Here is a 14260-nt window from a genome sequence, read left to right on the forward strand (position 1 = left end):
ATTTATTATCTTGAGTAAATGGGAAAAAATTGAAAAATAAATTTAATTTCTCTTTTATTATATTTTGATTCAAAATACAAAGTTCAGTGGACTTTAAATCCACGAATACTTTTTAAACTCACGTTATTCTTCACAGTTACGTGCCGATGACGCCGGCAGCCTGTTCTAATATGTACTTTTTCTCGTGTACCCAACGTTTATGTTGTTCCTCTTGGGAACTTCTTGCTCTGTTCTGATTCAAAGTTGTGAAAAAAACCGCACTTTCCGTTTGGCTTTTTCAGTAAGCAGTCATTATTGCAAAATCCTTATAATCTAGTGTAATCCTTATCTGTACTTGGCATAAGGCAAGTATAAATACCAGACACACTCTCTCATCCATTAACAGCAATACATTTTCTTTAGAGTCTTTACTTAGAATACAGTAAACAAAATGAATATCAACAGGGCAGCTTCGATTTTACTTCCTTTAGTGTTCTTCTTGGTTTTTTTCCAAGAATCAGTTCAGGGGCGCCCTCTTTCACTGTCGATGTCCAGACCCAAGCCGGATGATGTTGCTGTATTTGCTCGATGGCTTGTTTCTCAGAACTCTTGGGGTGTCCTCAAGTATGAATTTGCCTTCTTTTCTCTAGTTTTTGTATTTCTATTTATTTGCGTGTGATTCTTGAATTGGTATCATTCTGTCTGAAAGATTGAATCTTTTACTGTGGTTTGTTATTTTTAGTCAACCCCAACTAGTTTGGGATCGAGGTGTTGTTGGTTGATTGATTTGCTTGATTTTGTTTATGCTTTGGTTAGATGTAGCTTCATTAATGTTCATACCCTAGATAGATCTTGTCATTACTGAATGATACTCCCTCTGTCCTAAAATCCTTAGTCGCATTTCACTTCTCGACACTCAGACTAAATAAACTTTGACTAACTTCACCATATTGATATGAGAAGAATTGCAACTTATAAGGTATAGCTTTTCATATAGTTTTTGAGCCTAATTTTTAACTTTTAAATGTTGAGTTAATCTAATTCAATTTAGCTTCGAAATTAGTCAAATTGACTCTCGGAACATGACAACTGTTTTTGGGATGGGGGGAGTATTTAAGTGTAAAGCCACATTTTTCTTGGGAAGTTTGTTTCCTTTTGAGGGGCTAGAACTTCGACACCCCTTTGTCGATTAACATGTTAAATCTGCATGACAGCTGGATTGTTGTCTACGCTGTCATTTGTGGCAGCTAAAGTCAACTTATTGGCTATAACAGATTAACAGTACTGGCTTAAAGTCTGGTGTTGTGTATGGAAAAAAATAAATGATACTAACAGATTGGTAAAAGTCCAAGTAATTTTAACTGAAACTGATATAGTAAACTTTCTTTTGCAGTACTATATCAAGTGATATGGGAGGAGCTCCATTCGGGTATGTTAGTCCACATCTCTGGACATTGTTTCAGAAGCTATTTCTTTTGCATTTGCACATCTAGGTTCTGCTTATGGATATATCGATTTCATCTCATAGTCTTAAATTCTAAAAACACACTATTTTGAAAAGCTTTTCTGCAGTCATGTATTTCCTGATGTTCAGAATTCCCACACCACTACAAAAAAGGAAAAAAGTAGGATTGGAGATGTCTTTAAGAAAAGAATCCCTCCTACCCAATTTTAAAAATTCGAGTTTTGACTCTTAAATAAAAGCCTCAAAAGGCTCTTTTAATTCAATGCCCCATGTTACTTCATAGGGAGAGGGGTCAAGAGGATTGTCATCATGTTATTTGGTATTGGGAATGTATTTGTTTCATGATTACTCTTAGCATACAATTTACAGTATTTCTTTTATCGCGTTCTAAAGTTGCATGATCGCAAGTCAAGAATCACTCTGGGAAAAGTAAATGTCTACATAAAAAAAGTTGAATGGTGATAATGTTAATTGAGGATTAGTTCTTTCTTCAATTTTTGAAGGGATTTAGGCTTTGAAATCTTAAGAAGCTCTCGGCATAGAACTTTATGTTTCTTGAACCCTGAGAAACTAGAACTAGAGATGGAGGATTTGTCAAATGTGATCTTTTATGGATTTGATGCTATTCAATCCTGTTCTTCCACCAGTCATAACTTGTTTTAGTAGTCTTGAGTCTCTTGAAGTATATTCTATTGTGCAGGAATGTTGTCTCATTTAGTGATGGGTTACCAGACAAAGGCCGTGGCATACCGTACTTCTACTTAACAACGCTTGATCCCACTGCTAGAAATGCATTAAAAGATGAGAGATCATCATTTACAATCAGTGAGTACGCGATTGGAACTTGTGGCAAGAAAGATCCTGAGAACCCATCTTGTGCCAAAATTACCCTAACAGGAAAGGTGGTTGCACTAATAACTCTTCTCCTTTAAACAAGAGTTTTTTTGTTTTTTTGTTTTTTTGATGAAGTTGTCTTTTAAACAAGAGTTCTTAGCGGCTCGTTGAGTATTCTGAATTCCACTCTTCCTGGCCATTTTTCTTCACACCAAAGTTCAGTGCTTCCCCTTCGTGTTCCCTTTTTTTTCTACATTTAGAGCCTATTTGGATTGGCTTATTTTAAGTGCTTTTAAGCCAAAATAGCTTTTAAGCACTTTTGTAGTGTTTGAGTAAAATAAAAAAGTGCTTTTAAGCACCTGTTTTTAAGTCAAAACAACAAAAATAAGCCAAAAGTCATAAGCCAGAATTCCTAACTTATGGCTTTTAGCTTATAAGTCAAAAGTCATAAGCCCATCCAAACGGGCACTTAGGGTGTGTTTGGTATGAAGGAAAATGTTTTCCATGATTTTTTTTTTCTCGGAAAGTGCTTTCAGGGAAAATAAGTGGGTTTCTTACTTACTTCTTATGTTCATTACGTAAGCAAAAATATTATCGAAAAGCGTTGTATATAATTTAGACAAATACTTGGGGGGTGGGGGTGGGGGGGATGTTGGTTACGTGATTGGGGTGAAGATGAGGTTTGTTGGAGGGTGGGGTGGACACGATCAATGTGGAGTGCCACTTGTGGAACTTGATTTTCCTATTTCCACCAGGAAGGTCATTTTCCTCATTTTTAAGAACTTGTTTTCCTAGAGAAAATTTTTTCCAGAAATTTTGGCCAACTGAATTTGGAAAATTGGAAACATATTCTGGAAAATGTTTTTCTCCATAACGAACACACGCTTAGTTGCTATGCCCTTTCGCAGTAAAAATTAATTTGTGCATTTGTGGATGGTACAACATATTGATGCTCTTCTCTGAACCTTATGCTAGGTTGAATATGCGGTGGCAACTTTTACCATGTTTTTGACATTTTTGTTTAATTTTGACTCTTCCTGAAAACTCAATATTATGCTTTGCTGGGGATTTTTAAAATATTTGCACGTTGTTGCACACATTTAATTCTGAAACAGACTGCTAAAAGGGAACTAAAAAACTATAATATGTGATCTAATTGCTAATCAATGCTTGTAAATGTCATAATATGTATAATTGGAAAATCTGTGTTTCACTATGGTTGCTATCGTTCTATGTTCTGCTAATTGAAACAATTACGATGTGGATGGATTCACTTGGTAAGCATATGAACAAGCTGCTGATATGCAAACTTATGGCTTTGTTGTCTAAACAACTAATAGTTGCTTCTTTCTTTTGTAGTTTCTTTGTCCTAAACTGTAGAAATATCATCCACATTCTTGGTAACATTATCAGACATTGTCTTTGTGCTGTTTTAGTTGAAAGTGCTTAATGGAGATCCAAAGGAAATTAGCTTTGCTCAAACTGCTTTATTCACAAAACACCCTGAGATGAAAGGTAAATGTCATCTTCTTGAGCTGCCATTCTAAAAGTATTACCCTCGTCCTATGCTTACTATTTTGAACCAATGGCAGGTTGGCCCAAGGGTCACAATTTCCAGATCTTCAAATTAGAGATTGAAGATATATTTATGATCAATTGGTTTGGTGGTCCCAAACCTCTCACTGTGGATCTGTATCTGCAGGCTAAAATGTGAGTTTAGACTTTAGAGAATTAGAGCAGTAGGAAAGTTGCTAAAGAAAATGTCAAATGTTCTTGATTCTCAATGGATTGAATAAAATGAAGAAAAAAAAAATTACCGTTCGTCTCAATGTTGATTTCATTCCTTATTTAATCCATAAGCAGGGATAGTCGCATGGCTATTGCATGAATGCCCTGTACGTATACAATCTGCAGACACGACTGGTTTAGGGGATGTGAAAAGGGTTTTATGGTGTCGCGTTGCTTTCAGTGATCAATGAAATTCAACTGTAAATAGGAGATACTTGTGAAGCTCATTAACATTCATTCACACATGCGCTTGATGGCATATTTTGTGGCTTCTTCAATACTCAATTGTGATTCTGATTTGTAAAATAATGAAGGTTGATTGCAAATAATGGGATGCAACATCCTTTTAACTATTCCACAAGTCTCCGGATATTGGCTGGGAAGAGAACTTTTATAAATATTGTTTTAGAAGAACGGTGTTCGTTAAATTTGCACAATTTATTAAAGTATTGTTTTATAACATCTAATACCTCCTTGTTCTTTTGGAGACAGAGTTGCAATATTATAGGATTTGCAAAGGAAGAAATTACCCTTTCCTTATGTCATCATGCATCACCATACTTATCACCTTTTTATGTTTCTTTTTGGCCACTGATTGTCCTTTTATTACATAGTTGCCTGATATGAATTATTAGATCTTGACAGCTTCATGATATATAGATGTGGTGTTATTTTTTTTCTTTTTGGGTAAATAAGATTTTCATTACCAAAGTAAGCTTTGAAGTACAGAAAAAAAAAAACATCTGAGCACTGGACAATGAGCCCCAGTGCTTCAGACAACCACAATCTCTACCAGCCAAACAAAACCAAAAAATGTAGCAAAGTAGCATCCCTATCATGACAAATTTAAGAAACTATACTGGGCAAAAATCATGCCTAGTTAACCAATTTGCAGTCTTCACCTTCCTGCAGCCTCTGAAATGCACCTCTCTGACTATGTCCTTCACTATGCAACCTACTGAGTTTTTACTCCCCTGGAATACTCTTTTGTTCCTTTCCATCCATATTTGATAAACATTTGCTGCAAAGACCATCCTATATATCTCAGCCGTAGCACCTTTCCCTTTTGCAAAAGTAGTAGCCCATTGAACTTCAAAATCCCAGCCTCCTAGAGCCCTACTAATAACTTGCCACTGTAGCATCTTTGTCCATATATGTGATGTGACATTATTACTTAAGCTCTCATGTCAATTCTTAACGGAGGCAAAAAAAAAAAAACATTAGATTATTTCTTCTCTTTGTCAAAGTCTTTTTATCAATACAGTATATGTCCATACAGGAAAGAAATTATTTATAGGTTTAAGCTAAAATTAGTTACAATGGTACAAGATAATCTGCAAATAAACATGTAAACGTTCTTTTATACTCACCAACTAGATATACGAGCCCAACACATTGATTAACTTAGTTTTTACAAAAATATTTCAATATTTAAGAAATGTGAAACATAGAATATGTTATTATTCCAATACTAAATTTAAGTTTAACTTATAAAAAACATACTCGTACTAAAGCTAATAAAAGTGTCCAATTTTGAATTTTTGTCTTCGCTTAATAAAATCTTTAAGGATGACATTAACTATAAAATATTTGATGCGAAGAACTTTTGTTGCCCACCAGGCATATAAGTTCTAACTCTTGCCTATAAGGCAGAACCTGTGGTCAATTAAGCAAGTTTCATGTCTTGAAATATCCTGAATACTAATTTATGTCCAAAACTTATGTAAGATGGACAACAAAAGCTTTATCTTTATTATCATTCAAGCATGAGTTATATTTTGCTTATAAAGCATAACTTGTTGTCAAAATTGAGCCGGTTCACTGTCTTAAAATATCCTGAACTTTTACCTTATAAGCAAAATTAACTGTTGTCCATAACTAATGTCCGATTGGTAACAAAAGCTTTGCCTAGCGAATTTTTTGAAAGGGAGACTATATTTTACTTGGCATAGCTTACTATGTTACATATTTATGGAACATAACTATACTTTTTAATAATTAAGTTTAGTAGCTATAATATTATATTTTTACGACTTATAGCTATCCACTTTTCAACCAATTAACTTACCACTCCCCTATTTTTTAGCTGCACACTTTCTCTCTCTCCCCTTTTCCTAAATATACGTTTCTAACTCCCATCTCCCCTAATTTTGTGCTTTTCAAATCAGTTTCTGATTTCTTTCACTTCCTTTTTTTTACTCTGTATTAACTGCTCATTAATTTCTCCCTTTTCCTTTTTAATCTAAAATTTTTCGCTCCCTCTCCTAATCTACTTCTGCTCAGCATAAACCCTACTCGCCTCCCTCATTGCGGACCTTCCAATTTTGGTGTTGTCGATTCTTTTCTGGTATGGCGTTTTTTCTCTTCTTCATTATTTACTTACATATCCTATTTCATATTGAAATATTAGGGTACTATTGGCTCTATGATGTGAAGGATTATATTGCTATTAATTTGGAAAATTTCTTCTTACAAAATCGATTGATTGCATATTAGAGTATTATGGGTTGCTGCTTAATTTGGGTCTAATTGGTATTTACTCAAATACACAATAAGATTTGTAGTCCATAACTGAATTTGATGATGAGTTACTGTTTAAATTGAGTTTAATTGGTAAAAATCAGAAGCATTGGAGTTTAATTGCAGGGCTTTTCCAACTTTGTTTGTTTTGGAGATTCCAGTTTTCAGGTCAGGTAGTGAAAAAGGTTAAGTATATTTTTATCGTATTTTTCGATGAACTTTAGTTAATTCCCGTTTTTTCAATTCACCAGATCTATATTTTGCATACATTTTAAGTATATTTTTATCGTATTTTTTATTATTTCAATCAGTTTGTGTTTTGAACTTCAGTTTATTCCTGTTTTTTCAATTCACCAGATCTGTATTTTGCGTACATTTTAAGTATATTTTTGTCGTATTTTTTATTATTTCAATTAGTTTGTGTTTTTAATTGTGTGTTATATATTTTTTCTACCTAATTTGTTCCTTGTAAATTTATGCGATTTTGAATTTGTGTTTACTTTTTATCAAAGTATATTTTGTAGTATATATTCAGTGTATTTGAAGTGTATTTTTACAGCACAGTCACACACTGTTGTACATTTGACATTGATATATTTGCATTATATTTATAGTATATTTTTAGTATATCTTGAATGTGTTGTTATTTATTGTGGTTGTTGACACCCAATTTTGTCTCGTCTCTCCTCCGAAATATCTATTTGCGCTTCTGATATTTTTGAAAAAAATTAAAAAAAAAATATTATGCCGCCATTGCATTATTCTATCAATTATTATTATTATTATTATTATTATTATTATTATGATTATGATTATTATTATTATTATTATTATTATTATTATTATTATTGTTGTTGTTGCACCCTATTTTTACCAAAGGCTAAACAAAGCACAACTTATGGAGCTCTGAAATAATTAATTATGTACAGAGTCGCCACCTAGCATTTAAGGTATACTAGGGTACCTATAAATTATTAATATATGCAGCTTAACATGGTCTACGAAAATAAGTGAAATTCTAGGTAAGGGTTCAAATTATTCCGAAGGGAAGGTGTTAGGCATCCTTCAGAATCCACAAATGTGGTTCCCGACTGGACCAATTTAACTATACGAGGGATGTGTAAAAGGCTTGATTATTATTTACAAAAATTAATAGAATTTAGACTAAGAATAACTAACATGAATGTTTATGTAGTAAAAGGTATGAGTATTTACATATGTATAAAAATACGTATTACGTGATAATTTACAAGTAAATAAAGTGCGCAATTACAGTGACTAAAAATTTTAGCTTTAAATGAATATATTATAAAGGTATTTACTTAACAATGAACGATTTGCTTTTGAATGAAAAATAAAACAGATTTAAACATATGTGATATAAACAATTATTTAAAAAGGTTATCTGCAACTTATGAGAGTACATTTTAAAACCTAAATATTGAAGCAAATCACCTTATTTATTTACTTAAGTGTGCTAAGCTACTAAATTAAAACTCTAGTGAAACATGATAACTATAAGAATATTAACTACAAAAATAATAACTGTCTAATATTAATTTATCTAAAACACATAAAATTTAAATCACCTAAGCAGATCATAAATAAATACCACTAGCCTACACCCTAAAAGGTAAAGTTTCACTATATTTTATGCTTGCATAATTTAAGAATGTAAAAAAAAAAATATAAACAAAGAATTTAAGAAGCTATTTGAACTTCTTTTGAGTGTCATCTTCCAAAAATAACTTCAGATACCTGCATGAGACTTAATAAAAAATATTAGTAAGAGAATAAATAATTATCGGATGAATTAAAAAATAATGAATAAACTTAAAATAAAAATCCGTCTTTGTACATGGAAGGCCTTGGAAATCGACGGAAATTTCTTCATCGGCCATCGGATGTAGTATTTTCCCAAATGACTTTAAATAAAATGATATAAAGGGTAACAGTGTCATCCGTTTCGGGAAGCGCAATCATAACAAGAAAGGTTTAATCACAGTACCATTGGCCTTTGGAGTAATATTTTCCGGGCACAAAGTCGACATTTATTGTGTGAAAGAATGCAAAAATAAATAGTCCGTAATAAGTCAGCCCAAAACAGTGAGGAACAGAGTCAAACAATAGCAATTAGTAACAAAACGTAGTCACAATTCAACGAGAAGGACGGAGCATAAAATGGTAGCGGCATTACCCACGGTGATGAACTCCGATTGGGTTAAAAATAATAAATTGCATACAAACCTCCTGGAGATGGCATTAAAATAAAACAAAGACATGAAAATCAAATCACACAAGATAGTTCACTAGATAAGATGGAGTTAGCAGGAGAAGTCAACAAAAGATGCAAAAGAAAAAAAAAATCCATTAGCCTTAAACAAAGAAAACGTCCAGTAACATAAAATAGAGAAACAAAGCAGCAATAGTAGTATTAAAATGGAGGAACCAGGTAGCGACAAAGGCACTAGAATGGGGGGCGAAGTCCTATGGTCAGCCGCCGATGGGAACAAGTCGGCTCCCTTTTTTTTTTTTTTTTTTTTCAGATCTGGGTTTAACTCCTAAAAATAAGAGAAGAAGATGTCAAGAGCCAAGAACAAAAAATGAGTTATCGGAGAAATCAATCTCCGGTCAGATCTCGCGTGACAAACAAAGGAAGGCAGAGGAAGATCAATTCGCAGTGGCGGCGGCGTGGCTTCGTCGTTTTCCTATAGCTCCGACGAAGAGCTCGCCGGAGAAGAAGGTGAAGAGGCTGTGCGGTGGTTGTGGTTGTTTGGTGGAGATGTGGTGTTTTGTGGGTAAAGAGGAGGGAGGAGAAAGAGACGAGATGGTTTTATGGTGCATAGGTTGGTTGGTCGTTGTTGTTGACGCTTGGGAGTTTAATTCGTGGGTGGCGCTGGGGTGGTTCGCTGGAGCTGGGCGGTGGAAAGAGAGAGGTGTGGCGGAGGGAGTAGAGAGAGACGAAGAAGGAGATGCGGGGGTTGTTTGGGGTGCGTCGCCGGAGCTCGGAGCTCCGGCGTGGAGGCGGCGGCAGCGGCTGTGGAAAAAAAAATGAGAGGAGGGAAAATGTTTAGGGTTTCTTTTGTTGGAAGAGAGAGCCAAAAATCTGAAAATTAAGTGTGGTGTGTGTGTCCAATGTGTTGGATCCCATCATTAAATTAACCCCCCCTTTTTCTTATAATATAAACAAACACCCTTTTTTTATGCCCAAAAATAATGAAGCCATACCCCTTTGTCCCCAACCCATCATCTCAATTAACTATTTTTTTAAAATAAAAAAAATAAAAGAAGTGATGAGATCTTGACTTGACCAAATTTTACTCTGCGTTTAAAAATTAATTACTCTGATTTTCTCTGCATTGTCGGGCTGTACTAAAATATAGTTGATTAATACATATATAAATGATAATGTAAGTATAAAATATAAATAGTAATGTATAGGATAAAAAATGTATTGCTATAAAGTTAAGAAACAATTATTAATTTCACGAAAATGGTAATATTACGCTATACCTGTGCAAAAATAATGATTCTTGAAAAAAATGACAATAAATTGAGAAAATTTCTAAAATAAGGATAATCATCAATAAATTGTTGAAAAAATGTAAAATGTGTAAAAAATGCATTTCGTGCTCTTTAACGAATCAGGGCCCCCTAAAACGTTAATTTTAAGCACGTCGAGCCAAAATTAGGTGTCAACAATTATTATTTATTACTATTATTATAATTCACAATTTTTTACATTTTTTCGACATTGTACCAGCTTACGCACACGCATCGCATTTTTCTTTGCATAATTAAATAATAGTATTTATTTTACTGTGGATTTTCAAAAAAAATTATTTCACGGCCATTGCAACGCCATTTTTTATCTGAGCACTAATAATTGTATATTAAGTAATATTTTAACACAAGTTATCTAAATAGGTCTTTTATTTAAATGTAGTAGCCCAATCAATTAATACAATTTTCAGACCATTCCACATTTTTATTCCAGCCCACATTTTAATTTACCCCAGCCCAAATAATTACACAACCAGCCCACACCACAATACCCGGTCCAGCCCACTATTTACCCGACCCGATCCGGCCCATTCCCTTCCTAAACCTAAACCCCCCCCCCCCCCTTTTCGTTTTCTTTCCCCACTCACCCCCTCCCCGCTCCCTTCTCTCTCTTTCTCCTTCATCCTCTTTTCCCTCTCTCTTTCTCCTTCATCTCCTCATCGTTACCCCCACCACCGCCGCTTTTCTTCATCATCATCTTTCTCACCCCCCCCACCACCGCCGCTCCTTTTCTCATCATCGTCCCCACCACCGCCGCTTCTTTTCATCGTCATCTTCGGTCCCGCCTACCCCCACTCCGACTTCCCTCTGTTCCCCATTTAATCTTGTCCCCCCGCTCCATTCTCCTTTTTTTTCTTGAACTCAAAAGAGCCAAAACCCTATAAATGGTCGCGTGTTGAATCGTTTAAGGGGAGGTTGGAGAACCCCCCAAAAATTGCCTTGCAAAAACGAGAGGCTGAAATCGCAAGAATCCCCTTACAAAAACGAGTTCTTGAACCCCGAAAATCCACTATAAGGACAGGTTTTTGAGTCGCAAAAATGCCCGAAAAATTAAAGTTCTGAAACAAGCTTTGAAATCCCGAAAATCTCTAAAATATGAGTCTTTTAGTCGCCTATAATCCCTTTAAATACGAGTTTTATTAGCAGTTACAATCTTGTTTTATTGTCGAATCAAAAAATACTACATCAATTTTGTTTTCGTTTACCTTGGTGTTGCTGCGAATCCGAGCATTGCAAACTCGGATTTAGTAGTGTTCGAGTGTAGATCGAAGATTCGCCTCACTTCGCTGCACCCGAAGAAGGTGAAACCTCTTCCTTATTGTTCAGTTTTTAGTAGTTTTAAGGGTGTTCGCGGATCTACATGTATTTGTGTGAAATTAATTTGTAAATTAATTATCGTTTCAGCATGTTATTAGTTTTCGCAATAGAAATCTGCTTTGATTTTCATTTATATTTGATAAGAAGACTGTCTAATGGTATTATATTGAGTTTGATATGTCTCTACTAAGGTCGTTTAATGAACGTTTCCTGTTTTGCTTTCAACTGATTTGAGTCTAATATGGAATACATGTCTGATTTAATTCTATAAGGGATAATATGTTGGTATGAGTGTCTACAAGCCTGTGATATGTGATATGCTTCCTCTTTAATACTGGTAATGCTCGTTGAGGTTGGTTCTTATGGTAAAAATGGTCCAGGATTAGTCTTTAAATCTGTTGTTATGTCTGCTGATAAATGTACACTCACATTTCCCTTATTTGTCATTGTATCTTATGTCCTCATATGCTGCTTGCTATGTTAACTTGTCGTGAACAAGTGAGTTGGGGTCAGGCTGTCGCATTCATTTCAGTTCCTTTTTGTTACTGCTTTGTTGAGGAAGCTGTTAATATATTCACTAGAGCAGTTTGTTGTTTTCATGAAATCATTAGGTCGTTGTAATGTGTTCACTAAAATCATGTCATGTTGCTGTCTGTATCTCTAAGTTCAGCGTGATTACTTGCCTGGTTATCTCAAATACATTGCATGAAATTACTAAAGCATAGCATCTTCTCTAAAGGTTGTTTAAAGTTTACCTAACAAGTCATCTCGATCTGGCTTAAGTGAAATGTTTGTTAAAATGGACTGTCCTGTTGAAACATGTTTCAAATACCAAAACCTGTTCTGGAAAAGCAGAGGGAATGGATAAAATCCTGTTTGCTTCTGTCATCATCTTACCCCTGTTAGATAGGAATCCAGTACGCAAATCTGTTTGTTTGTCTGAGGCATATTCCCTTTTGAGTGTTTGTTGCAGTATCTTAAAATGATGGCTTAAATATGCCAACAGGTTTGAAATTTGCTGCTGTTCTTTATCATCATAGATGGTGCATAACTGAACATTTTCTTAAGTCTGAATATAAGCTTGGCTGGTATCAGTGTACTTAGTTGTACTGATGTTCTCTTCGCTTTGTTTTGTTGTTTGATCTCGCTGTCCCTGTTTGGTTTATAGTTATGATCTAAATGCTCAGTTTGTTTTATGTTCAGTTTAGCTTAGCTCAGTAGCCTTTGGGCATATCCCTATTTCAGTTGGCTTAATTTCATTTTAGTAGTTAAAATACTTAGACATTCATGTTTAATATAGCTCAATTTCCAGGCTGGTAGTTAACAGAATCTGCCTATTCGTGCCTTAATTCAGTTTCAGATGATATTTAATCTTACTAGCAGATTTGTGTTCATAGGTAGTTTCATATGACTACACTAAATACTCATGCTTCTGTGTGATTATAATGCACATACCTACTCTCAGTTCCTTTGTCTTCCCTCTGATAAGAATGCAACTGAGGCGGTTGAATATTTTGCTGGAAGTCCTAAATGAACGAAATTTGGTAGTGACTTGAACATGTTTTCATTTGGGAATAACAAATGCTTTGGCCTTCTGATAATCTGTATACGTAAGCCTGAAACTGTTCATTTAGGAATATCTTTTGGTTCTCTTGGATTCATTGGTTTATACCTTTCAAGTATACCAAGTATGTTCTGAATATTATGTGTATACCAGCCTTTGCATATGTCCAAATTCTATACACGCCCAAGAACAACGAATGCTACATCATTTGATTCTACCCATGTTTGAGTATCGCCTGTTCATATATGTGTGGTGGCTAATCTGTGTAGGCATGGATTATGCTTAAGTATACATAATATATATATAATCTACGGAATTGTTTGAATTTGTATTTTTACGTTTAGACTTATTGATCGTATACTAATCTTTCTTTCATTTTTTTTCTTTGCATGACCATCGCATATGAGTCCCTCGGATTCATCTCTTTCCGCATTCGGTGTTGGGCTAAAGCCCAACGAAATCCTCTCGTGTCCAGCCCCATCCGCAGCCTATACACAAAAAGAAAAGAATTCTGGGCTAAAGCCCAATGGCAAAACAGTCCGCAGCAGTTGGGCCCTAAAATGGGCTAGATCCATCCAATTCTCTTCCCCTCTATCTTATTTATTGATGTATATTTTTATTTGCTTTGTATAACTAACCTTATCTTATTTTATTAACTTAGATGAATCTTAATAAATTAGTGGATTTAGTTCTAGTAATGGGTAGTTAGTTTAAGGAAGACTAACAATTAATCCCATAAGATTATTCTCTTCTTTTCTGGTTTCATTTCTTTGATTTGCAAAATGGCATGATTTTATATTTCGAGTTAAAAGAATCATATTTTATTCTTACTATCCTAGAAATTTCAAAACGTCATTAATATGTAAATATAAATTCAAGTATTATTCTTATAAATAATTCTTCAAATTTGGAATCGGTCACACATCATTTTAGCTAAGCATAATTAATAAAGCTAATGAAAAGGAAGGAAATTTATGTCCCTTTTCCATCATATTTAAAGAAAATAAAGCATTTATACATCACCATATTGATACAATATAAGTTTTTATTTAAAATTCACATTAGCTATTTGGTATTTTTTTTTATACTCTTAAATCGCAAAAAAGAATCATTAATATCTCACTATTTGAGTTATTTTCAAATATTTATTAAAACACTGCACAAACTCGCGTTTTCTTCTATTTATATATTCTATGCAAATCTTATTTTAAAAAGCACCATTATTTAAA

At 34.2% G+C, this 14260-nt stretch overlaps 1 protein-coding gene across 1 annotated transcript; it reads left to right on the forward strand.

Annotated features, from left to right (window-relative positions):
- The first annotated feature begins 127 nt into the window (after positions 1–127).
- Positions 128–4528, forward strand: LOC132622265 (uncharacterized). The gene is made up of 6 exons (XM_060336842.1): positions 128–603; positions 1373–1408; positions 2145–2346; positions 3715–3793; positions 3871–3988; positions 4142–4528. The coding sequence occupies exons 1-6, from the start codon at positions 431–433 to the stop codon at positions 4164–4166; spliced, it is 633 nt and encodes a 210-aa protein (XP_060192825.1). The 5' UTR covers positions 128–430; the 3' UTR covers positions 4167–4528.
- Positions 4529–14260: the final 9732 nt, after the last annotated feature.

This window comes from Lycium barbarum, chromosome 12, assembly GCF_019175385.1.
Source record: "Lycium barbarum isolate Lr01 chromosome 12, ASM1917538v2, whole genome shotgun sequence".
NCBI lineage: Eukaryota > Viridiplantae > Streptophyta > Magnoliopsida > Solanales > Solanaceae > Lycium > Lycium barbarum.